This window comes from Pelophylax lessonae (genome assembly GCF_965119305.1).
Source record: "Pelophylax lessonae genome assembly, chromosome: 8".
NCBI lineage: Eukaryota > Metazoa > Chordata > Amphibia > Anura > Ranidae > Pelophylax > Pelophylax lessonae.
This window is the reverse complement of record NC_138775.1, coordinates 221,225,577-221,253,075: the sequence shown is the minus strand read 5'-3', so window position 1 is coordinate 221,253,075 and position 27,499 is coordinate 221,225,577. Positions and strand designations below refer to the sequence as shown.

Sequence of the window (27,499 nt, the reverse complement as noted above, 5' to 3'; positions counted from 1 at the left end):
TTTGCTGAGGCAGAGAGAGAGAGGATATACCCTCTGGGACTGCCCCTAGGGTGTGGCCAGAGCTTTTAAATTTCCTGTCTAGTCCTGCTCCTGCGGAGGTAACATAACCCGAAGGTGGTGTATCACCGAGGACTACGTCTGTCGATGAGCGCTAGAGAAAGTTCTATTTTGGTCTCATCAGACCAGAGAATCTTATTTCTCACCATCTTGGAGTCCTTCAGGTGTTTTTTAGCAAACTCCATGCAGGCTTTCATGTGTCTTACACTGAGGAGAGGCTTCTGTCGGGCCACTCTGCCATAAAGCCCCGACTGGTGGAGGGCTGCAGTGATGGTTGACTTTCTACAACTTTCTCCCATCTCCTGACTGCATCTCTGGAGCTCAGCCACAGTAATCTTTGGGTTCTTCTTTACCTCTCTCACCAAGGCTCTTCTCCCCCGATAGCTCAGTTTGGTCGGACGGCCAGCTCTAGGAAGGGTTCTGGCCGTCAAAAACGTCTTCCATTTGAGGTTACTGGAGGCCACTGTGCTCTTAGGAACCTTAAGTGCAGCAGAAATCTTTTTGTAACCTTGGCCAGATCTGTGCCTTGCCACAATTCTGTCTCTGAGCTCTTCAGGCAGTTCCTTTAATCTCATGATTCTCATTTGCTCTGACATGCATTGTGATCTGGAAGGTCTTATATAGACCGGTGTGTGGCTTTCCTAATGAAGTCCAATCAGTATAATCAAACACAGCTGGACTCAAATGAAGGTGTAGAACCATCTCAAGGATGATCAGAAGAAATGGAAAGCACCCGAGTTAAATATATGAGTGTCACAGCAATGGGTCTGAATACTTAGGACCATGTGATATTTCAGTTTTTCTTTTTTAATAAATCTGCAACAATGTCAACAATTCTGTGTTTTTCCGTCAATATGGGGAGCTGTGTGTACATTCATGAGGAAGAAAAATGAACTTAAATGATTTTAGCAAACGGCTGCAATATAACAAAGAGTGAAAAATTTAAGGGGGTCTGAATACTTTTCGTACCCACTGTATTTCTGCAGAAAAAGTGGGCAATATTTTTTTCTACAGGAGCCCGCAAAGCATTGCACCCGTGCTCAGTGGATTGCAGATACAATGTCAGGGTCCTGCACACTCTCTCTCCAACTTCATACCTCTATGGGCTTTCAGTGAGAAAACTGAAGGATAAGTGAATAGACCCCAAGCTGAAGTGGCAGAGAGGACTTGTAGTTTATTAATTCACATATACCGGTGAATGAATGATGCGGATGTGCAAGGCTTCCCCCACACAGCCATTTGAAAGCGACTACTGGGTGAAAGATAACCCCCACCCGCTGAGTCTGGGAAGGGGGGCTCAGGGATGCTTTATCATGTTCTAATGGTAAGCTTAGCCTTTAAAGGGGTTGTAAAGTCAGAAGGTTTTTGTGCAAATGACAGGTCCCTTGGCTCTACTAACCCACACAGCACTGTAAGGTTACCGCTGCAGGGGTGGGGGGAACCAGAAGATGAAGATTATTAGTAGTAGAATACAGTACTTATTTAGCAACAACAGTTTGTGCAGTACTGTACAACGTAAAGGGCAGACAGTACAGGTGCAATACAATTCAATACAGGAGGAATCAAAGGGCGCTGCTCGTTAAGAGCTTACAATCTAAAAGGGAGGGTCAAGGGATACAAAAGGTAATAACTGCGGGCTCATAGAAGAAGTAAAAGTACAGTTGTTAGGTGGACGGGCTTCTCTGAGAAGAAGGGTTTGCAGGGATCGCACAAAAGTGGACAGAGTAGGAGATAGTTGGACAGATTGGGGTAGGGAGTCCCATAGGAGAGGCTCAGGCGAAGTTGTGGAGGCAAGCATGGGAGGAGGTGGAAAGGGAGCTAGAGAGCAGGAGGTCTTGGGAGGAACAAAGACAACAATTTGGTTGGTATTTTGAGATTGGATTAGAGATGTAGCTGGGGGCAGAGTTGTGGGTGGCTTTGAAAGTTACTGATAGCATTTTGAATTTAATTTTTTGGGTGAGTGGAAGCCAGTGGAGTGAATGGCAGAGAGGATTAGCAGACATTAAATGGTTGGGAAAGTGGTTGAGTCTGGCAGCAGCATTCATGATGGACTGAAGGGGGGATAAACTATGTAAAGGTAATCCAATAAGGAGGGAGTTGCAGTAGTGAAGGCTAGAGATAACCGGGGAGTTAATTAGAAGCTTTTCATTCAGCATTTTATTTCACGCTGTCATTGCTTAGGAAAGGACATACAGTGCCTTGCGAAAGTATTCGGCCCCCTTGAACTTTGCGACTTTTTGCCACATTTCAGGCTTCAAACATAAAGATATAAAACTGTAATTTTTTGTGAAGAATCAACAACAAGTGGGACACAATCATGAAGTGGAACGAAATTTATTGGATATTTCAAACTTTAACAAATAAAAAACTGAAAAATTGGGCGTGCAAAATTATTCAGCCCCCTTAAGTTAATACTTTGTAGGACCACCTTTTGCTGCGATTACAGCTGTAAGTCGCTTGAGGTATGTCTCTATCAGTTTTGCACATCGAGAGACTGAAATTTTTGCCCATTCCTCCTTGCAAAACAGCTCGAGCTCAGTGAGGTTGGATGGAGAGCAGTTTTCAGTTCTTTCCACAGATTCTTGATTGGATTCAGGTCTGGACTTTGACTTGGCCATTCTAACACCTGGATATGTTTATTTGTGAACCATTCCATTGTAGATTTTGCTTTATGTTTTGGATTGTTGCCAAAAAGTTTGATTTTGGTTTCATCTGACCAGAGCACCTTCTTCCACATGTTTGGTGTGTCTCCCAGGTGGCTTGTGGCAAACTTTAAACAACACTTTTTATGGATATCTTTAAGAAATGGCTTTCTTCCTGCCACTCTTCCATAAAGGCCAGATTTGTGCAGTATACGAATGATTGTTGTCCTATGCACAGAGTCTCCCACCTCAGCTGTAGATCTCTGCAGTTCATCCAGAGTGATCATGGGCCTCTTGGCTGCATCTCTGATCAGTCTTCTCCTTGTATGAGCTGAAAGTTTAGAGGGACGGCCAGGTCTTCGTAGATTTGCAGTGGTCTGATACTCCTTCCATTTCAATATTATCGCTTGCACAGTGCTCCTTGGAATGTTTAAAGCTTGGGAAATCTTTTTGTATCCAAATCCGGCTTTAAACTTCTCCACAACAGTATCTTGGACCTGCCTGGTGTGTTCCTTGTTCTTCATGATGCTCTCTGGGCTTTAAACGGACCTCTGAGACTATCACAGTGCAGGTGCATTTATACGGAGACTTGATTACACACAGGTGGATTCTATTTATCATCATTAGTCATTTAGGTCAACATTGGATCATTCAGAGATCCTCACTGAACTTCTGGAGAGAGTTTGCTGCACTGAAAGTAAAGGGGCTGAATAATTTTGCACGCCCAATTTTTCAGTTTTTTATTTGTTAAAGTTTGACATATCCAATAAATTTCGTTCCACTTCATGATTGTATCCCACTTGTTGATTCTTCACAAAAAATTACAGTTTTAGATCTATGTTTGAAGCCTGAAATGTGGCAAAAGGTCGCAAAGTTCAAGGGGGCCGAATACTTTCGCAAGGCACTGTAGGAGTGCAATTTATATGAAGGAAGTAGCATGCCTCAGCATCCTAGTGGTTTAATTAACATGTGGGTTTAGAATTAGGAGGAGGTGATGAGTGCAGTAATAAGGAGAGGACAGAAGTGAGGGTGATATATACAGGCTGAGGGGTGGAGAAGAGGGGTAAAGGAAAGAGTTTTATCCACTTCAATACAGGGCTAAACAAATAAAAAAAAAAAAGACCGAAAAGTTTGAAAAAAAAAAAAGTTTTGTTTATGTTATACAATTTTGTAAATAAATACGTTTTTTTCCTGCACCGATGAGGCTGCACTGATAGGCACTGATGGCGTGGCACTGATAAGTAGCACTGATATGCAGCATTGGTGGGCACTGATAGGCGGCATTGATGGGCCTTGATAGGTGGCACTGATGGGCATTGATCGGCACTAATGGGCACTGATGGGCAATAATGGGCACTGGTGGGCGGCAATGATAGATGGCAATAATGGGCACTGGTGAGCAGCACTGATGGGGAGGGCACTGGCGGGCAGCACTGATGGGGAGGGCACCGGCGGGCTCCCTGAGGCCTGATTGCCATAGTGGGCATCCCTGGGGTCATGGGTGGGCATCCCTGGTGGTTCTAGTGGCACCCCCCCCCCCCGAGGGTCTGCACTGATCAATGACCTGATTACCAGTGCAGACCCCCCCCCCCCCCCCCGTCAGGAGAGCCGCAGATCGGCTCGCCTTTACTCGTGCCTGTCAGGCATGTACTGAGGAAAGCCGATCAACGGCTCTTCCTGTGTACTATGTGACCAGCCGTGAATGGACACGGCTGGTCACATAGTAAAGAGAGGAGACACAACTGTGAGAAGGCGTGGTACAAAACGCATGTTACAGAGAGGAAGGAAAGTTCAACAGGAAAACAGGGTCACCTGCGGTCTGTTTGTTGTTTTCAAAGTAGTTTGCTGTAGATTTTCACTTTGTGCAATTGCTGAAGTGCAGAGAGGAAGTACCACTTAATTTAAGAATCCACTTTATTGAAAGAACCCCAGCATTTGCCTCCCCAGGAATGTGTTCCCTCAAAGGTGGTCTGGCTTTATACTGTGGTGAGGGTGGAATTTGACAATTATTCAATCAGGAGTTAATACCAGACACATGGCTAGCAGAGGGAACCTTTCACGCCACACCCAACCTACAAGAGGACCAAGAGGGCAGAGCTGTAAAAAGAAGATCAGCCCATTAATTTATGTAAGACACCAAACAACAGAATAAACATCACAGTAATGTTAACAGGGCTACAGATGGTGAAATCAGCAATATAGATGCAAAGTTTACCATAAAGACATTGAGAGCAAATTTCAATTAAAGCAGCAGCATAATAAACACATCCCTTTGCCTGTAAGTAATGTCCCTTGTGCTGTTTTTAAAGATTTTTTTTAACTAAGCGTAGGCTTAAAAGCAGAGCATGTCCCACTTCTAGCAGGCAGCTGGATCCTGTAGGAATCTTCTGTGCCGTGATGACAGGTCTTATTTTGTGAAGATCCCCACACATTTACTTCCTTGAATTCAGTGATACATATTCACTATGCAGTATGAATAGGCATTGCTGTGTCAAAGATTTCACAGAGTCTGCACACTGAACTACAGAGGTGCTGAGAGGAAGAGTTTCAGGAGGCGGAGTCAGTATGGGAATCACTGCTTGCAGGCAAGGTAACATGGGACATGAAGTCCTTAAGAAGTGAAAGTAAGAAGCAAAGTAGAAGCTGCAAAGCATGCAGGAATTGAGAATGTTGTGGAACAAGACGGCTGGTAGACAGGCAGCACTCGGGACATGAAAGGAAATATTTCAAGAAAGTTTGTATTGGATCAAATATAACAATTGTGTGTATTGTTTTTAAAATGCTGATGTTATTAAATGAAAAAAGAACTGGATTTTTGACTTACCGTAAAATCCTTTTCTCTGAAGTTCATTGACAGATGCAGCACCATATCTTCTTGACCATTGGGTTATGCCCCCTACAGGATTAGGACACTAGGCAGGAAAAAGCTTTACCATGCCTATGGGGCGGTCCCTGCAGGCATAATCCCACACACTCAGATATAGCCCTCAGTTTTGTTGCAAGCAGTGTTTTAGAAGACCACAACTCCATTCCACTCATAATTAGAGGGGCGGGTGCTGCGTCTGTCAATGAACTTCAGAGAAAAAGATTTTACGGTAAGTAAAAAATCCATTTTTTTCTATCGTTCATTGACCGACACAGCTCCATATCTTTTTGACCACTGGGACGTTCCAAAGCAGTATTTGCATGAGGGGTGGGAAAACAACGCAAAAAAAGAACGTAATTTCCCAAGGCTAGACTTAGCCAACCAAGTAACATTGAGCTCAACCAGGAACAACTGGAGCTCACCCAGAAAAAACATACACCCTCAAAAAATTCTCTTTTAGACAGCAGCCTGCAAAACCTTGCAGCCAAAAGAGGCATCCGAAGATGCCAACACATCTTTATAGAATTTTGTGAACGTGTGCACTGATGACCAAGTCACCGCCTTGCAAACTTGCATTACTGATGCCTGATGGCGAAAAGCCCAGGAAGCACTCAGCGGCCAAGTAGAATGCACCTTTACAGGGAAAGAAAGAACCAGACCCTTCAGTGAATACGCCTCAACTACCCTCTGTCTGATCCTTCTAGATATGGTCGCAGCAGACGCAGCCAATCCTTTAAGAGATCCTTCGGTAAGGACAAATAGAGCTGGACTATAACCTGCGTACGCTCCCTGGCCAGGCTGGGAGACATTAAGGATCTAGAATATTAAGTCTGAAACCCAGCCGGCTGTTGCTTGTAGTTCTCCAGGAACTCTAACTAAAAGAAATTAATCACAAAAAAAGGTTCCCAAAATAGACAGCTAAGACCGAAGTCCCAGCATGGAACTAGGTAGAAACAAACTAAGGGCTATAGCAGAGTGTGTGGGGTGATGCCTGCAGGGACTGCCCCACAGGAGTGGTAAAGCTATTTCCTGCCTAGTGTCCTACTCCTGTAGGGGGCAGCATAACCCAATGGTCAAGAAGATATGGAGCTGTGTCGGTTAATGAACGATAGAGAAAAGTGTATGCAGTGGCTATGATACTGTGCAGCAATAAGGACATATGGACATAGGTATTGTTTACCTGCATTTTAAGCACACAACACAGGTCAGCAGATTCCCATTTATCTCAACGGTACAATGCGGATAGGTGTTCTGATGCTGCATTTTATCAGCTTTGCATTGAAATTCTCTAAACCCAGCATGTCCTCTTGGAAATGTCTTTTGTTTGCATTGGAGGCAAAGCAGATCAAACACAACCTTTAGCTTTTAAACACAAGCATTTGGGTAGCACTGGTTTGTACACATTGCCGTAGTTGTTTAGCAGTCATTTTTAACCATTTAAAAATGGGTTCTGAATTTCAGTCTAATGCACTGTATACTCTAATTGCAAGAACTGTCAATATCAACCTTGGTCACATAATTATGAAGGAAAGATCTAAGGCTGGCCATACACTGTGCACGTTTTGGTCGGTTTTTGCACTGAAAATTCATCCGTCTGTGCCGTATAGAGAGGAGGATTTTGTTAGGATTCTATTTTTGTTCAGCCTGCATGCTGAACAAAAAAAATAAAAAATCCCACTGTATGGCCAACTTTAGACAGCAAAGACATCCAGTAAAACCTGAAGTCACATTTGTAAGGGAGTCTTTAGTGTAGTTACAAGATATACTACCCCTCCAGAAATTCCAAAGTTTTCTTTAGAAAGTGGTCCACAATTAAATATTGCATTTCTACATGCAGGTGAAACCTGGTATTGTGAAGTAACCATTATATACTTATTGATTTATTGGAACCATGCTATTTTATCAGTTAGAATTCATTTTTTCATGTAACAGTCTTCAGCATGAAGGGCTATGTTGTGGAACCCAAGGGTAGAGACCTTTCTACCTGTCTCAATCAGACCATTCTCTCCCAAATGGTATGAAACCAAGCATTAAGGTTTGGTTTACACTGCTGCGAAATGGGATCCGACTTGTGAGACCCCAAGTCGCATGACATGTCAAATTCAATGTTTCCCTATGAGAACCGCCCTAACTAATGCTACACAAGTCACTCCGACTTTAGAAAAGCAACCAAGTTGAATGGAAGTAACAGGGTAAAGTCGCAGGCAAAGTCGTATGACTTTGCCATCGCAGCAGTGTGAACCTTAAAGTGGTGGTTTTCTTTTAAAAAACATTTTTGTTCTTCCCCATTCCCGGTTGCTGTGATTTATGCTTCTCTTAGTTAACTGTAATTTACAAGATCTCCACCAATCCTCTCAAGACTCAGAGACTTTCCTGTTATATACAGTGGGTAACAAAATACTAACTGCACACAAGTCTCCAATTACCAACCAATATCTATGTGTTGCAATGTTAGCATCATACCAATGGGTCTTAACATGTAAGCTTTTGCAAAGTTCAGGAGAAGCATTGGTCTAGATCAGTGGTCTCCAAACTGCGGCACATTGCTTGCTTTTATCCAGCCCTTGGGGCATTATTCCTGCCACTCTATTCCTCCTACTGACATGAAGGATGTAACACTATTCCTCCCCACTGACACCAATGATGGGGCACTTTTCCTCCCCACTGACACCAATGATGGGGCACTGTTCCTCCCCCACTGACCCCAATGATGGGGCACTGTTCCTCCCCCACTGACCCCAATGATGGGGCACTGTTCCTCCCCCACTGACACCAATGATGGGGCACTGTTCCTCCCCCACTGACACCAATGATGGGGCACTGTTCCTCCCCCACTGACACCAATGATGGGGCACTGTTCCTCCCCCACTGACACCAATGATGGGGCACTGTTCCTCCTCACTGACACCAATGATTGGGGCACTGTTCCTCCCCACTGACACCAATGATGGGGGCACGGTTCTCCCCACTGACACCAATGATGGGGCACTGTTCTCGCCACTGACATCAATGATGGGGCACTGTTCCCCCTTCTGACACCATCGATGGGACACTGTTCCTCCTACCCACACCAATCATGACCCACTACCCCTCCCCCCCCCCCCCAATACCAAAGATGGGGCACTGTTTACAATGACACCAGGACACTTTCTACTACCCCCCCCCTCCCCTAAAGTTTGAAGGCAAGTAAATTAGCCCTTTATTTAGAAAGTTTGGAGACTCCTGGCCTTGATTAAAGGAGGATGGATGATCATGCTGAGGCAAAGGTCAGTGACAATAAAAGGAAGAACTATGGGGGTAACTATAGCAAACGACATGGCAGTTGCTAGATAGGCCCCACCCCAACAGGTCTTACACAAATAGTATATTGGATTAAACTACATAGGTCAAGGTTGTCTTTAAAATAACTCCTCCTGAACTCTACTACAGGTATACACATAAAAATTAACATCAACAATTTAAATTAAAAAACAATCATTATTTAAAGGCAGAGCACTCCTTTTTAACCACTGAAAGACTAATGTTCATGAACTGGTATTTTCATCTCAAAGCAATATTTTTATCTACACCATCAAATATGTTTTCTGCTCTGCTAACCTCAGAGTACCTGACTATTATCAGCCAGAAGCTAGTCAAATTTTGGGCAGTGCTAATCTTTGTAAATCTAGTTTTGCATAAAACATTTCACATAAAAGTAAGCATTCATGTGTTAATCCATAAAATAAAACCTTCAGGGCCCATCCACACTTGTGCAGTTGTATGTGGTGTGTTAAAGTGGTATTAAGCCAAAAAGCAAACAATTATATTGCAGCTTACCATTTCTTAGATGTGATGGTTACATTTATTTTCTTTTTAAGGCTTTCTTTCTTGTATTTTCACCTGGTGATCTGGCCAAAAAAATCAGATTTTTGTAAGATCTTACCGTAAAATCCTTTTCTCTTAAGCTCATTGACAGACGTAGTCTTCTTGATTCACAAGAACTGGGTTATGCTGCCCTCTACAGGAGTAGGACTAGGCAGAAAGAAAAAACGTTCTGGCTCCACCCTAGGGGCAGTCCCAGAGGGTATATCCTCTTCCTGTCTGCTACAGAGAATCAGTTCTGTCCCAAAGCAGCAACAGAGAATTTAACCCAACCCAACTCAATGATAGAGGGGCGGGTACTACGTCTGTCAATGAGCTTAAGAGAAAAGGATTTTACGGTAAGATCTTACAAAAATCCGATTTTCTCTGTCGCTCATTGACAGACGTAGTCTTCTTGATTCACAAGAACTGGGACATCCAGTAGCAGTGCCACAAATGAGGGGTGGGATTGACCGAAATCAAAATCCAAACTAGAAGGCCCAACCGGAGCCAACCAGAAGTATCAAAGGACTCATCGAGTAAACAGATGAGACCTACCCCACAAATCCTCGAGGTAGACCAACAGTCTCCTCAAACAGTGGCCTCCTGACTAGACAGAAAAAAACTGATTCTCTGTAGCAGACAGGAAGAGGATATACCCTCTGGGACTGCCCCTAGGGTGGAGCCAGAACGTTTTTTCTTTCTGCCTAGTCCTACTCCTGTAGAGGGCAGCATAACCCAGTTCTTGTGAATCAAGAAGACTACGTCTGTCAATGAGCGACAGAGAAAGTCTGTTTTTCAAAAGAACAAGCTCACCAGCAAAATGTAACAGTTAAAGAGATGAGACAAACCATTTAACACTATGTGGGGTAGGGTGATTACAATGATCAACTTTTAGTCATGTAAAACCTTTATCCCAAAAGGAAAAAAAAAAGGTTTTCTGTAACTGCTTATAAAGAGTGAGCTGAAGTTTGGCTTCAATTTGGTAATGTATTTAAATCTGCTAGTACATCTAACACCCCCTCCCCCAGATTGACAATGCTTCTGTCCGTAGGTGCACCCTGTGCCCTGGGGGCACTCTAAAGCTACAATAACACTGGCAAATTAGGCCTAGGAGAAATGCAGTGGCAGTGTAATAACAGGTCATAGCCCACACAGCCAGTGATTAACCCGCAGTGATCCCTGCTAGTAACACACAATTAGGCCCAATGTGAGTGAAACATGTCAAAGGGGCATGACCTATAGGATTACATTGGAGTTGAATAGAGTGTGTGGTGGTACCAGCATGCCATGTTATATGTGCTCTATTTCTGCCAGCGGCTTAATACAGAGTGTAAACCTGAGAGACTGATACTGCAGGCTTGAAGCAGCGTCAATCTGGTAATGGTATACAAGAGGGTGTTACTGGCCAGATCACCAGGTGAAAACAAAGGGTAAAAAAGCCTTAAAAAATAAAATTGATGCAACCACCACATCTAATAATTGGTAAGGTTCAATATATTACATCTTTGTGTTTAATACCACTAACCCATGCATCTTGTATTAAGACAGCCCATTCATTTGGGCTGACACACAGCAGACCTAAAGATGCACCTTCACCATTTCTGCTGATTCAGGGCACCACAATGAATGGTAACGGGTTACTGTGCATTTCATATATCACAGGCATATTATTCATTTATTCACTGTGCAATTAATTTATCGCAGGTATATTTTGCTAGACAAATAAATCAACAGACAGCAGAATCTATTTTCTTTTTTTTTCTTTTACGAAAAAGACAAACAAAAAAATAATAAACACATAAAGCCACATAAGTTTGTTTTTTTATACAATCTACAAACCAGAAGCACTTTGTGCCAAATTTTTTCCTACTGACCAGAAAGTACTCCACAGTATTAAAAAAAATGTACTCTTATATCCATCAAAAGGGAACAAAAATCTATCTGCACAGTCACAGAGAAGAGCAAGCAAGTATCGGCCTGTGCTCTCTTATTAGAGGACAAGCTTGGAGAGAAGGAAGGGAAGGAGCAAGCATGAGGTGTGTGGAGGGAAGAGAAATGAAATAAGACTAGATGTGGGGGTGTAGGGACACAAGATAGGAATGCACCAACAAGTCACAGTGCTGATACTGAAGACATCTAGCAGAAAGAGAGCTTCACAGTGGGGGCAGACAGCTGGAGAGGGGAGCAGGGAGGGACGGAGTGTGCTTAAATTTCCTCTTTATTCCCTGTTTTTCCATGTCCCTCATCCAGGTAGGATTCCCTTGCTGTACAGCCTTACATCACATCTTACACAAGAAGAGCACGTTTGTTACATCACAGCTACAAAGCTTGAGCCAGCTCTGAGGCAGGGAGGGAGCTCCTGTAGGCCGTGTCTGTTCTCTCTACTGATGTGAGCGATCCTGTTGCAAGTAATCGCATTATGAAGATTGTCCACAGCAGTACCAGCAAAAGACTGAAGTTACAGCTGCACGCCAGGAAGGTGCCATTTGATCTCAGCTTATAGGTGGCCATACTTCCGATATTCCTCCTATTACAGCAACGTTTGCCAAGTAAACAGCTGAGACATATTTAGGGAATGTAAGTATCAAAGCCCGAGTTGGCTTGATTACTAGCTATATACAAATCTGGCAGTAAAGTAAGTGTCTCCTAAACCCTGTAAAAAGTTTAACAATACAATTTGAAGTCAGCCATTTTGTAGGATGAACTACAATGTTGTCTATCAGCTCCCTAGCTCATAGTGACTTCATAAGCGTTTTAGACATTGGTCAAAGGTTTCAAAATGGCTGCCTTCACAATACAATTGAACAGTCCCTTCCTGTAAGTTCATTTTGCATATTCCTAATAACAAACAAATTGGTTTTAAGCAGACATTAGAGTTATTGTTGGTTACTGTAGTTGTTGTAACAGGTTGAATGTCAGTCTTGATGTGTAGTTCCTTTCTATTACAGCCTATTAGGCTTTAGAAGCAACTGGTGCCCACTCCCTATACACAGCACTTGAGCTCCGTTTTAAAAATACAAATGATCCCCCCATGGCACGGAAGGAAGGACAAAGCATGCACACAGACATAAGAAGCTAAGCTGAACAGCAATGCACATGTACAGCAACAGCTAAGACAAAGCAGCGGTCACAAACCTCGAGATCTTTCATCAAAGCCCCTTGACTCGTGCCCGTCAAAGAAATTGAGCCAGGGCAGTGCTGAGAGAGGCAGACTCTTGTAGAGGTCAATTGTCACCTAATGGAGGTTTATTTCATAAGATTGTCCTTGCACTAACTGGAGAAAGCAGACAGGTGTGTGAGAGAGAGGGCAGCTCCATTATACATCTAGACCTGTCTCATGGAGAAGGTGAGGATGGACTCCTTAAAGCCAACATTATCTTTCGAGAATGAATGACGTTAGTACTATGCTGCCCCCTTCCCAATTACTGCATTGTGCATCTACTGCAGTGCTGGGTATGAAGGGAGGGGTATTAAGACTGGTTCCCTATTGTCAGCCCTTGTGGGAAGGTCTGCTGGCAAATGTGGGTAGAACCCAGAAAGGCAGCAATGAGATAGCTGACAGCCGTGTATGAGCCTGCTCTCACAGAAGTCATAGAGAATACTCGAGACATACATTGCACCTCAATGTGCAATGTTGACATGTCTTATCTGGCAGTAAAAGGGGAGAGCTTTAACTTCACCCACTCTGCTGTGGGAGGGTCTGTGAACCATTTACCCCCATGGCCAACTGTACTCAGTAGAGGAATGGTTAGGCACAGCTCTCCCAGTGCAGGCTATTGAGGCTATGAATGGGAGTGCTCAGCTCTTACAAAGAGCAGAATACAGGCCCTCGGCAGGACTGGCTTCTGTCAGATTATGGTGTCGCTGCACACCACTAAGATGAGCATTGAGAATTGAACACATCCAGCAAGAAGATCAGAAAGGTCAGAGAGAAGATAGGATGGAGAAAGAGAAAACAAAACTTTGGTTTAAAACAATGGATCGATGAATGTTTAAATGCAGGGAAGTTAATCCCTCAAAGCTTAGTCACTCCCCCAGCCCCTTTTTCATTGGGACCCCTTCCAGCACTGCTGGGGGGTGGGAACAGAAAATGTCCAAGATGCTCTGCAAAAAAAAAAATGCATGAATGGGGATGTCAAGGTAAGGGCAATGAAAGAAGTATGTAGAAACAAAACATAAAAAAAAGATCAGCTGCGAATAAAAAAAAAAACCCCAGCAGGGGGTGTTTTCTGTGGCATCACAGCAATAGAGATAAATTAAATCAAGTCTGTATGAAGTCAGGCAAGCAGAAAGGTGGGACAAATCAGCAGATGGAGATTTTGATCACCCTTTAATATCATGACTCCATCTAAGCAGCCTTGAGTGTAGAGGTCATTCCTTGGCTTCTTTGTTTACATCTGTCCATGGATTTGGAAGAAGGGGGGCAGGCAAATCACCTAATGAAGAGTTGGCAAGCGCACAGAAGGACAGCCCTGTAATGAAGGGGTGTGGTGAGTGGACAGAAAGAAGCCTGAAGTGGAGATGAAAGCTTGGTGAAGATGGTCGAAGAGAGAACGGTAAAAGCAACGAGTGCCTCATGTGTTGGCTTCATCATCAGTGTCATCAATCAGGACCTTGGCATCACGAGCCTTGCTCCTATAGAATGAAGATGATAAAGGTTAGCTATACAATGCAAGAATTAACTTTCATTTACACTATGAGGAGAACTTACCAAGACTGGAGCAGCCAGAATATGAAGCAGCTGTGCATTAGAACCAATCAGCTTCCCCCATTACTTTTCAAAGCTTAACTGAATAAACTGGTTAGAAGCTTACTTACTAAGAACAGCTGCTTCAGATTTTGTTGGCTCTAGTTTCAGTAAATTCCCCCCTACATGGCCGAAGGTTTCTGGACATCTGATCATCACACCTAGAAGTGCTTGTTGGACCGCAATATGGAGTTGGCTCCCCTTTTGTGACTATAACAGACAAGATTTGCAGTGTGTCTGTGGGAATTTGTGCCTATTAAACACAAAGAGCATTTGTCAGGTACTGATGCAGGATGCTCACATTTGGCATTTCACTTCATCCAAAGATGTTCAATAGGTTTGGGGTCCAGGTCACCTATGCTTCGCCACACTAAACTTCTCACACTAAGTTTTCATGGACCTGGCTTTGCGTACAGGGTTGTAGCATGGTCAAACAGAGAAAAAGTCATCCCCAAAATTTTACTGCAGCTACATGCATCATCCCGGTATCAGAATTTTCAGCCAGCAATTCCCAGCAGGGCAGAAGTGATTTGAGTGGTTGAACAACCACTCGATCACTTCTACAAGCTTTCCTAGGCTCTTCAGTCCGATCGCAGAGCATGGGAGCTCTGCGGCCAGCGGCAACAGATGCATGGCACAGAGAGAGAGAGAAGAACTGATGTAATTTCTCCCTCTCTGTGACCCCCAAAAACCGTAAGGGACAAATGTTTCATCACTTCCAGTTATGCCTCTCTGTTTACCCAGTGGTTAGCGGCCATGAAAGCAGACGATCAGACCAATTTGTATCTGATCGGCTGTATTGGAGGCCAGAGCAGAGATTTGGGGTCTAACAAACCCAAGATCTCTCCATAAAGAGGACCTGTCATAGCCCATGCTGTCACAAGGGATGTTGTACATCCCTTGTGACAGAAATAGAAGGTGATACAAAAAAAATAAAATAAAAAAAATGTAAAACAAAAAAAAAAAAGTTTTAGATTAAAAAAAAATAAATAAAAATATAGTTTAAGTGCCCCCAGCCCCCCATGCTTATGCACAAATGCAAACACATATGTAAGTCCTACACACATATATAAACGATGATCACACCACGCATGCGGTATCGTCACGAACGTCAGAACAAGAGCAATAATTCTAGCACCAGACCTCCTCTGTAATTCTAAACAGGTAACCAGTAAAACATTTTTAAGTGTCGCCTATAGAGAATTTTAACTACCGTAATTTGGCGCCATTACAAGGGCATGTGCAATTTTAAAGTGTGACACGATCAGCATCTATTTACATCATCTTTTACATTTTACCAAAAAATTGGGTGTTCTATTGTGTTTGCGTGCGTGCAATAAAATTCATTATTTCATTATTATGCAATTCAAGTGTAGAAAAAAAAAAAAAAAAAAAGGTTTGAAATAACCACCGCGCAAATACCATGTGACATAAAATTGCAAAATTTATTCTACAGGGCCTCTCCTAAAAATATGTATAATGTTTGGAGATCGAAGTAATTTCCTAGCAAAAGTAAAATGGGATTTTTGTACTTACCGTAAAATCCATTCTCTGAGTTCACAGAGGGACACAGCACTCCATAAATCATAACTAGTGGGTTATATTGCCTCCTCCAGGAGTAAAACAAAACATGGCTAAGCCCATGGGCCGTCCTCAGCTGGTACATAAACCCCCCTCTCTGCTCTAGGTAATCAGTTTTGTAGCAAGGAGTATTATTAGTATTAAAACTACTTAGAGGGGTGGGTGCTGTGTCGTCGTTGAGAAATGGATTTTACGGTAAGTACAAAAATCCCATTTTCTCTTTCGTTCATGGACGGACACAGCGCTCCATAAATGATAACTACTGGGACGTTCAAAAGGAGTGCCAATAGGAAAATGAGGGGTTGGGGAAAATAACCCAAGGCTAAACATAAGTGCCCTAACCGGGTCACAGGACCCCAGCTGAAAAATAAAAATGTAAAGAAAAAAAACCCTCAAGAGGGAACAGCTCCTCCTAAACAGCAGCCTGCAAAACTTTGCGACCAAAAGAAGCATCCGCAGATGCCAAAGAATCTACTTTGAAGAATTTTGTGAAGGTATGCACCGACGACCAAGTGGCCGCCCTGCAAACTTGAGAAACTGACACTTGATGACGGAAGGCCCACAAAGTAATCAGCCCCCGAGTAGAATGCGCCGTGACAGGGAAAGGAGGAACCTGACCTTTAATATAATAGGCCTGAGTTACTGTCTGTCTGATCAATCTGGAGATGGTAGCCAAAGAAGCGGCCACCCCTTTCCTTGGTCCGTCTGTAACCACAAAAAGCGCGTCTGACCTCAGAAAGGTCTCCGTAGCTGCCAGATACACCTGAAACCATATACAAGGTATGCAAAGCAAATTCCTTGGGATAAGCCGCCTTGGAACACAAGGAAGGCAACACAATGTCCTCATTCAAATGGAAGTCAGAGACAATTTTGGGCAGGAATGATGGACAGGGACGAAGAACCACTTTATCCTTATGGACCACTAAATAGGGACTACGACAGGATAATGCCACCAACTCTGAAACCCTGAGGGCCAAGGTAATAGCCACCAAGAATACCATCTTCTGGGATAAAGTAGGCAAGGGAATCTCCCAAATATTCTCAAATGGATTTTTCTGGAGAAACGAGAGCACCAAGTTTAAATATCATGGCGGCAAAAGAGAACGTACAGGTGGAGCCACACGTCCCACCCCTGGAATGAAGGTACAAACTAAAGAGTGCATGGCTAGGGGTCGTTGAAAGAAGACTGCTAAGGCAGACACCTGGTCCTTCATGGTACTCAAAACCAACTTTTGCTGAATGCCCCGTTGGAGAAAGGCTAGGATCCGAGCCACAGAAAAGGATCGAGGATGAGCGCCAATTGACTCACATCAAGAAATAAATGGATTTTTGTAAAATCTTACCGTAAAATCCTTTTCTCTTAAGCTCATTGACAGACGCAGTCCTCTTGATTAATATCAACTTGGGTTATACTGCCCTCTAAAGGAGTAGGACACTAGGCAGAAGGAAAACGTTCTGGCCACCTTAGGGGCAGTCCCAGAGGGTATATCCTCTCTCTCTGCTACAGGAAGTCAGTTATGTCACAAAGCAGTGTTAGAGAATTTAACCCAACCCAACTCAAAAATAGAGGGGCGGGTACTGCGTCTGTCAATGAGCTTAAGAGAAAAGGATTTTACGGTAAGATTTTACAAAAATCCATTTTTCTCTGTCACTCATTGACAGACGCAGTCCTCTTGATTAATATCAACTTGGGACGTCCCAAAGCAGTGCCACAAAAGAGGGGTGGGATAACAGAAATCAAAATTTAAATCCAGAAGGCCCAACCGGTGCCGACTAGAAGTCTTAAAGGCTCATCAAACCAAAGGATGAGACTCAACTGAAAATCCAACAGAAAAAAACCCTCGAGGTAGACCAACGGTCTCCTCAAATTGTGGCCTGCAGAACCTTGCGGCCAAAAGAGGCATCCGCCGATGCCATCACATCAACTTTATAAAATTTTGTAAAGGTATGAACCGACGACCAGGTAGCCGCCTTGCAAACCTGGACCACTGACGCCTGATGGCGGAAGGCCCAGGAAGCACTAAGCGCCCGAGTGGAGTGCGCCTTGACAGGGAACGGAGGATTCCGACCCTTAATAGAATAAGCCTGTACCACCGCCCGTCTGATCCATTTGGAGATAGTCGCGGCAGATGCAGGCAACCCCTTTTTGGGGCCATCCGTGATCACAAAAAGTGAATCCGTTTTACGAAACGAGTCCGTAGTTTTTAGTTATACCCTGATTGCCCGAACCACATCCAAGGAATGTAACGCAAACTCCCGAGGATGACTGGGCTTAGGACACAGGGAAGGTAATACAATGTCTTCATTCAGATGAAACTCTGAAACCACTTTAGGAAGGAAGGATGGATTCGGACGAAGAACCACCTTATCCCTATGAACCACCAGATATGGGGAACGACAAGATAATGCGGCCAGTTCTGACACCCTGCGTGCAGAAGTGATAGCCACCAAGAAGGCCACCTTCTGGGATAACGTAAGCAAGGGAATCCCCCTGATATCTTCAAAGGGAGGTTTCTGAAGAACCGACAACACCAAATTAAGATCCCAGGGCGTTAAGGGTGCGCGCACTGGCGGAGCCAGGTGTCGCACCCCCTGGATGAAATTCCGCACCAAGGAATGAGTAGCCAAAGGTTTCTGAAAGAAGATTGCTAACGCTGAAACCTGACCCTTGATAGTGCTCAAGGACAGTTTCTGCTCAACCCCCTGTTGCAGAAAGGCCAAGATTCGGGTCACCGAATAGGTACGTGGAGGAAATCCAAGAGATTCACACCACGCAACATAAGACTTCCAGGTGCGATAATAGACTTTGCTGGAAGTCGCCTTCCTTGCTTTAATTAGAGTAGGAATAACTGAAGTTGACAATCCCTTGTCCTTCAGCACCTGGGTCTCAATGGCCAGGCCGTTAAAGCCAACGATTGTAAAGCAAGATGGGAGATCGGTCCGTGAGACAGCAGATCCTCCTTGAGAGGAAATCTCCAAGGAGCGTCCGCGACCAGCCTCACCAAGTCGGCGTACCCGGCTCGACGAGGTCAGTCCGGAATTACCAGGATAACTGGAATTCCCTCCACCTCTATCCTGCAAAGAAGTTTCGGCAGTAAGCTTGAGAGGATGGAAGGCATACCGTAGCTGATACTGCCCCTACGGGGCGACCAGCGCGTCTGCTGCGTCCGCTAGAGGATCGCGGGGGCGAGCTGCAAACCTCCGCACCTTCCTGTTGAGCCGAGATGCCAACAGATCCACATCCGGGGTGCCCCAATGAAGGCACAACTGGTGAAATACCTCTGGATGAAGAGACCATCCCCCTTGATCCAGAATCTGACAGCTGAGATAATCTGCCTGCCAATTTTCCACCCCCGGAGTGAATATCACGGAGGGAGTCGGAACAAACCGTTCCGCCCAATGAAGAATGCTGGCCACTTCTATGGCCACCAGGGCACTCTTGGTGCCCCCTTGGTGATTGACATAAGCCACAGCCGTGGCATTGTCCGACTGGATCCGAACCGGGCTGCCCTGGAGCTGCTCGGTCCAGTAAATCAGACAAAGTCTGATCGCTCTCAGTTCCAACACATTTATCGGAAACCTGGATTCTATCGGAAGGAGTGACTTCCCCTGGCTGAGCATTGGAGACCGAAGCCACCAGACCAGAGACTCCAGCCACTGACTTCAGTCCTGGTCCCTCATACAGTGACTACCGATAGTCAGCTCCTAAACCAAGCCTCCTGGTCTTATTCACTAAGTCACCCTCAAGAGGGGGATCTGTGACCTGTTATAGGATAGAGGGGGGATCCAGGATCATAAGGGTCCGATCATCCCAGGGAGGGGCCCGCGTCCACTCACAAACCTGTCAGGGGGAGAGGGGGAACATTTTACTCACCATACCGGAACAGGCGGGCGCCAACTCCTGACAGAACCCCTCTCCACCGAGGTGGGGGGGCTGTCGACCAATACGGACGCCGTGACTCAGTTTCCAACTGGTCGTCGGCATCCCGGCGAGACGTTTAACTCGCAGGGTCAGTCCCCGTCCAGTGGGACTATGTCGCGGCCGACCCAGCGCGGAGCTAGGGCCTGCACGCGCTCGTAGGCTGACTGGGGTGACCACTGGATCTTAACATCCAGCCCGTCGCCCAGTTTCAGCATACTTGCTTGAAGATCTCACAGGAACAACTGGAGAAAAAAGCTGCCTAAAGAAAAAAAGTTTTTCTAAAAAATCTTGCCAGGACCAAGGATCCCAGCAAGGAACTTAGGTCCTTACTCCTAACTAGACAGAAAAAAACGGACTTCCTGTACCAGAGAGAGAGAGGATATACCCTCTGGGACTGCCCCTAAGGTGTGGCCAGAACGTTTTCCTTCTGCCTAGTGTCCTACTCCTGTAGAGGGCAGTATAACCCAAGTTGATATTAATCAAGAGGACTGCGTCTGTCAATGAGCGACAGAGAAATACGCTTTCCATGTACGATGGTATATCTTGCTGGAAGACAATTCCCTTATCTTCATAGTAAAGATCACCGATCCAGACAAACTTCTATCCCTCAGTACCTGGCTTTCAATAGCCAAGCCGTTAAAACCAGCAACTGTAAAGCAGGATGGTAGATCAGTCCCTGGTGACAACTGGTCTTCTCTGAGAGGTAGCACTCAAGGGACGTGTACTGCCACTAGAATGATTGGAAGAGCCTCGCCCTTAACCACTTGCCGACTGCCTAACGCCGATCTACGTCGGCAGTCAGCCCCTCACAGGCAAAGTGACGTAGGGCTACGTCACTAGCTTGTGAGGGTCTAAGGAGCGAGCGCGCGCCGCCGGAGGCGCGCTCCCGCGTGGTCACGGACCCCCCCGCGCGTGTGACCAGCGGACCCGATGTCCGCCGGTCACTCGGCGATCGGCGGGGGAGAGGGAGAATGTCAGGCAGCTTGTGTAAACAAGCCACCTGTCATTCTCTTCGCTGTAAAGACACTGATCACACGGATCTAGTATGTAGATCCGTTGATCAGTGTCCTTACAGCTCAAGCCACAGCCAATCACAGTAGAAAGCACGCCCCTAGGGATACACACAGCCCCTCCCTCCCAAATAAAGTTAACCCCTTCACTACCAGTGTATTTTTACAGTAACAGTGCATATATATAGCACTGATTACTGTAGAAATGTCACTGGTAACCCCAAAAGTGTCACAAATGTCAGTCAAGGGTCCGATCTGTCCGCCCCAATGTCGCAGTACCGCAAAAAAAAAAAATCGCAGATCGCCGCCATTACGCGTTAAAAAAAAAACAACAAAAATGACAAAAATCTTTCCCTTTGTTAGTAAACGCGATAACTTTTGCGCAAACCAATCAAAATACGCTTTTTGCGATTTTTTTTACCAAACATAGGTAGCATAAAACAAATTGGCCGAAAATGTTAAAAATTTTTGATTTTTACACTTTTTTTGGGGGAAATTTCATATAAAAAAAATGTGAAAAATATTGCTATTTTTGCAAAATTTACGCTCTTTTTTTGTTTATAGCGCGTGATCAAAAAATCGCACAGGTGATCAAATACCACCAAAAGAAAGCTCTGTTTGTAGGAAAAAAAGGACGCCAAATTTGTTTAGGTACAGCGTCGCACGACCGCGCAATTGTCCGTTAAAGTCACGCAGTGCCGAATCGCAAAATAACCCCTGGTCGGAATGGGGGTAAAATCTTCCGGGGCTTAAGTGGTTAATGATGTCATCTAGAGTAGCCCCAAATAGGCGATCACTTTGAAAGGGCAGATCATTGAGGGCTTTCTTGAAGGCTGGGTCTGCAGACCAATTCTTAAGCCACAGCATGCGCCTAATCACCACCGCTGAAACAGAAAGTTTGGACAGCACAGGAGCTGCATCCAAAGCTGCATCAGAAATAAACTGCAGCCCATGGACCAACTGGTCCTCTAAATCAACATAAGCAGCGGGAACCTGCTCAGCCCCCAGGCCCTGGCGCAAAATCTTGGCCCATTCAGTTAGGGTCTGACATGCCAGGGCTGAGGCAAAGACTGGCCGTAATGCGGAACCAGCCATAGTAAACATGCTGCGTGCCACAGCCTTTGCTTTCCTGTCAGCTGGGTCTTTAAAGGATGGGGATTCCTCTACTGGGATCATGGTTGCTTTATTCAACCTGGAAGCAGGAGGGTGCACCAATGGTGGACTAGTCCACTTTTTAAAAGTGACTCCTCAAAAGGGTAACATACTGCAAAATGTTTGGGGATCACGAAGGATAACTTTGGTTGTTCCCATTCCTTATAGGAAGGCTATAATAAGGCTTACAAGGAAACACATTTGGAGTGTGAGGTGACTGCTTACTAAAAACACACATCAGCCTCAACCCCCATTTTTAAAGTCTCACACACTGCAGTAATAAGTGCGTCTAACTTTTTAATTTGCTTCTGTGACCATGGAGGAATCACCCTCGCTATTGAGATGGATCTGGGGGTGTGATACCAAATGCCCCTGGATGGGCCACATCCACGGAAGCATGACGCTCAGAATCAGATGAGACAGAATGAGCAGTTGAAGGCAGGGGATGCTTCCTCCTGGGCCTTTTCCCACACGCCACTACCACCCGGGATACTAAGGACTGTAGGACCGCCGTTAGCGCAACCATGGAAAGCTGGGGTTCCGAGGGACCTGCCAACTTCATGAGGAGGTCAGTGGGGGAGATGTGACCTTTTGGCGCCACTAAAGTATCCCCCAAAGCTCAGAGTACCTATCAGCAAAGAAATAACAGGGACCCCCAAGGACTAACCCTACTAACCGGAGGCGCGCCGCAATTCAGGCCCAGCAACCCATGGAAACCATCTGCTTCGTATCTCCCCGAGACAGTAAGAGGAGACTAAGGAGAAAGAGGAAGAGCTCCGGCCTCCCCACAAGGTTCAAGCCATTCTCAGCCTCTCGCCGACTAAGGGAAAATAGCCGCCATGACGCGACTGGACTCCACAAACAAGGCTGCCGAGAGCATGCTGCAAGAAACACTCTGCGCCTTCCAAAAAGCTGCGCTCTCTGCAAAGGGACCCCCCTCCCCCACTAAAGGTATTGTATACCCCAGGCAGGGACAACATTTAGGGAAACTCTGTGCGCTCTGCACTGCTACATCCTTTTACTGGGGACCCCCAAACTGCACCATACCCACAAACAGTAGGGCATGCTCCTAGGGGGCTCTGCTGCGCCCTCTGCAACCCTCCCATAACATCAGGGCAGGACACACACAACCTCAACAAAAGGGGAATGGCGGGGGGGGGGGGTGACTTTAGGATGGGAGGCCCGATCATCCCAGTAGGGGACCCGAGTCCACCCCAAGCCGCCAAAGGGTGAGAGTTTGAAAGGGGAGACTGATTACCTAGAGCAAGGAAGGGGGTTATATACCAGCTGAGAACGGCTCATTGGCATAGCCAAGTGTTTTTTTAGTTCTGCCTAGTCCTAGAGGAGGCAATGTAACCCAGTAGTTATGATTTATGGAGCGTTGTGTCCATCGATAAACGAAAGAAAATTTGATTTTTACATGTATGTGATAAGTGTCAGAATTGGCACGGTTGACAAGTGGTTAAAATTCCTTTGCACAGTGGACAAGTGGTTAAAATGCCTTTGCATGCAGTTGAACAGGCAGTACCCTTAACTGGAAACACCTGGACTCAACTTGGAGGAGTGTCCAACTACTTTTAGCCATATACTGTAGGTAGGTGTGAAAAGGTGCCCCTCAAACATTTGGGCAATATAGCGCATCATTAAATGCACTCTATATCAGACTGAGTGCTACATAAAGACTACTCACTAGAATGTACTTAAGCAAACATTCCTATCACTTCGTCAGAAATTCTGAATCCTACCAGGCTCCACAAGATTGGCAATCACTGATCACTACTAACAACATATATGTGCCTTCCAGTGTAGTTATTCTTTAGTACAAATTGAAAATAAATGAATAAACATCCCCCCCCAAAAAAAGATCAGATTCAATCAAGTTCATAGTTTCCTTGTTAAAAGCAGAAAACTCCAGATGCCGTATGTAATTTGCACTAGATATCTGGCTCCTGGGATCTGTTCCGCACTTGCATACAAATACATTAGTTGTTTATTAAAATTAACAGGTATCACTAGATCACTCACTGGGAGGACAAGCGTGGTATGCGGAGAGAGATACTCTGGCTGCGCTTCCATAACTTTGTTTTGGCTCGGTTCTTCACTCCGTCCTCCTGATCCATCATCTGCTCCAGCAGTGTTTGGTCATCAGCATTCATTGGTGCCACAGAGATGTCGCGCACGGCGCGGAACTCACCACAGTTATTCAGGTGCTCATTCTCCAGTCGAAAGAAATTCCACACAAAACGGCTGTGGGGTGAGAATGTAAAGTGAACGTAAACACTTCTACTTAAAAACGTGTGAAAGTTGGTAAGTTTTCTTTGTTAAACTCTTCTTTTAAAATTGTAGAATACCAAGCTCTTGCTAATCCTAAAGCCCAACTGAACTTACAGTTGAAATCTGCTAAATACATTTCAGGAACAACAAAACAAAAAGTGTGCAGTGTTAGTTTGTGTTCTTTAGAAGGCAACCATACTGCCTGATTAGAAAAGCCTGTTCCCGCAGAGAGGGACCATTGTTCACTGTGTAGAAGCAGTGGTCTCAATGCTGAGATCTGACATGCCCTGCATCAGACCTATAGCCTAGCAACAACTTGACACAGATTGAAGGGCTCTAGCTCCAACACAGCAGGGGGTCAAGTTGAACCTCTGAAGAGAGGCCGTGCCTCCACACAAATGGCAAACATCCTTCTCTGCAGAATGACAGCAGCAACTCTGTGGCTGCTTTCTAAAGCAAATAAACTGTAACCTGCACATCTTTTGTTTTCATGCACCTGGAAATGTATTTAGCAGTTTTATACCTGAAAGTTCAGTTGAGCCTTAAAGTGATATTAAAGGTTAAACTTTTTTTTTTTTTTAAATAACAAACATCTTATACTTACTTGCTCTATGTAGTGGTTTTCCACAAAACAGCCCTGATCCTCCTCTTCTCGGGTCCCCCGCAGGCACTCCCGACTCCTCTTTTCAGAGTGCCCCACTCACGCTGCTTGCTCTGGGGGCACTCGTCCATGCTCGCTCCTGAGCCCCACTCTGTGTCCATAACACACACAGAACGGGGCTCGACCCGCTCCCCTCCTTACTAGCTGTGACTGTCCACTGCTGTCATTCAGCCAATGAGGTCTCGGAGAGCAGCTGGTCTCGTGCACATAGCTGGATCGCGATCGGGCTCAGCCATTAGGTGGGAGCCGCATACTAAAGGAAAATTGCATGGGGGTAAACCTTCCACCTTAGGGCTACGTTCACATGTAGGCGTTTTGGGGGTGTTTTTCTGCTCTAGGATCAGCTCTCAAAACGCCCAACAAGACAAATCCTATTCATTTCAATGGCCCCTGTTCACATCTGAGCATTTTGACACCGTGAGCAAAATGCCCAACGCTCAAAAAAGTACTTGAGCTTCTTTTTGGGCAGATTACAGGCGTTTTCCATTGGTCTCCAGTCAATCTAAAAACGCCTGCACAAAAAACGCCCATAAAAACGCCTGTAATAGCAACGCCAAGATGTGAACGGAGCCTTAGAAGCACTTCAATGATTTCAAAATAATGTACAGAAACAAACATGTATATAAGAAGTTTTTTACTTTTCTATGGCTTTACTTTCTGCGCCAGGGACGTTTTGGCTGTCTTTTTCACAGAAAGTGAAGGCCATAAAGGGTTTTATTCTCGGCCGATTCAGCAGTACATGACCGGGATTCGAGCCATGTATGGGCAGGCTGAATGTACCAAGTTGATCAATCAAGTTGGGTACAACCAGGCTGCCGGATTCACTTGTGATAATCGCTGGCAGCTGTTACAGCCACTAGCAATAATTACTGTCTTTTCCCAGGGGGGACGCCTTCACCACACGTTGGGAGCAGACAATTGCTCAGCAGGGGGGATTCCCCTGAGAATCATGCAAATGTATTTCCTGCAACCCTAGGTTGCAGGACAAAAAAGTGCACCATCTATGGCCAGCCTTAGACTAGATTCTAAATATTTGGTTTTAAATGTAAAAATGGCCACAGGCATAAAAAAAAAAAAAAAAAAAAAGAATGATGACTCCATCTGCTACAATCTTTGTAATGGAATTGATAACAAAAATGACATTTGTTTTAGGACACTGTGGTACATCTGGATGGTGTGTGACACAGTTTTAGAACCATCTACAGTGGGGAGGTGTAAAAATTCTAGAATACATCTGATTAGGTGTCCATAAAAATAATCTGCACCTAAAGATCAGGGAGTTAGACTGGGCTGAAAAACATAAAATGTCATAAAACCAGTGTAAAAAAAAAAGTGGCTGTTTAGTATATTGCATGCATTGCTCTGACAATAAAATGTAATGTATGAGTTCCTCTGGTGAACAGCAGAGGGCGAAACTTGTATTAATAATACCAAGCAAGCAACAGAGAAGGGAAACCTAATTTTTCCATCAAGGTCATATGTAGGTAAAAGCAGATAAAGGAGCTTTTTATTTGATCAAAAATACACCTTGAAAAAGCAAAATAGTTTATGTGACTAAATTATGCCTTATTAGAAAATTGCTGTCAGAAACCATTTTGTTTATTGGTGTGAAGGAGAATAACAAATGCTAAAAACAAAAAGCCCTCTCATCAAAACTGAACACACAGAGCACACATGAAGTACAGGGAATCCATAAATATTTTTTATTGACAATGTTTGAACAGCCTACTGAATTTTTAACTCTGTTTTTTCCATAATTTACCTCCGAAAATAATTTTAATATAAGAATTCTTTCCCCTCACACAGGGTGTGGTCACAGGCCATGCTATCTCCCGCCCTGCTAGATATGCTGAAAACTGACACTAAAGGGCATCTTCACCGAGATATATTCGTACCATAACCTGAAAAAAAGGTTTACTCTATGATGGTACTGCATGTTTAATAAAGACTCCTAATACTAAGGTGTATGCTTAACTGCCTCCCACCTGGACACTGTATATAAGCGTTTTTCTGGTAGGTTGGACCCGTATGTCCTCCCAGAAAGGGAGGGATCACCACCATCCACGCACAGCATCCCTAATCACCGCCACACCAGCTACAATGTCCCTAATCACCGCCACAACAGTTACAGTGTCCCTGATCACCGCCACAACAGTTACAATGTCCCCGATGACCGCCACATCAGTTACAGTGTCCCTGATCACCGCCACACCAGTTACAGTGTCCCTGATCACCGCCACACCAGTTACAGTGTCCCTGATCACCGCCACACCAGTTACAGTGTCCCTGATCACCGACACATCAGTCGTATTGTACCTAATAACAGCCACACCAGTCGCACTGTCATAATACTGAGACTGGTATATTCTCCTGTAAAGTTACCGGGTGACTGAATGAGTAGCAAGACCACAAAACACATTGTCAGGGCAACCTGTTCTGCTTGTGGTTCAAGCCTCCTTCCTGTGAGCAATGTGGCTTCCTCCCAGACTTCTGCAGTTCCTGCCTGACCCTGTGTCACTTCCTGTGTGCCAGCTTGTTGGAATCTGCTGTACAACCTCTCCACACTAAACATCTCTCCAGTCATTTCTGGCCTCTTCCTTGGAGTCACCTGTTTATCCAGGAATTCTCGCAGTGCCTAAGTCTGGTATGCTATTACTGTCATCTTTACAGTGTCACATTGAGCTTTTTACCACACCATCATTTATTTTAAAAAGCCATTTCATTTGTCCTTATGTGCTCAATAA

At 44.9% G+C, this 27,499-nt stretch overlaps 1 protein-coding gene across 1 annotated transcript in view; it reads right to left on the bottom strand.

The window, feature by feature from the left end:
* Positions 1-11,155: 11,155 nt before the first annotated feature.
* Positions 11,156-27,499, bottom strand: part of XPR1 (xenotropic and polytropic retrovirus receptor 1) — a 298,966-nt gene continuing 282,622 nt past the window's right edge. Inside the window, exons 14-15 of the mRNA XM_082264780.1 lie at positions 23,846-24,067; positions 11,156-14,043 (exon numbers count right to left, since the gene is read on the bottom strand). Coding sequence (XP_082120906.1) covers positions 13,983-14,043; positions 23,846-24,067 — 283 coding nt within the window. The 3' untranslated portion in view covers positions 11,156-13,982. The remainder of the gene's footprint in view (positions 14,044-23,845; positions 24,068-27,499) is intronic.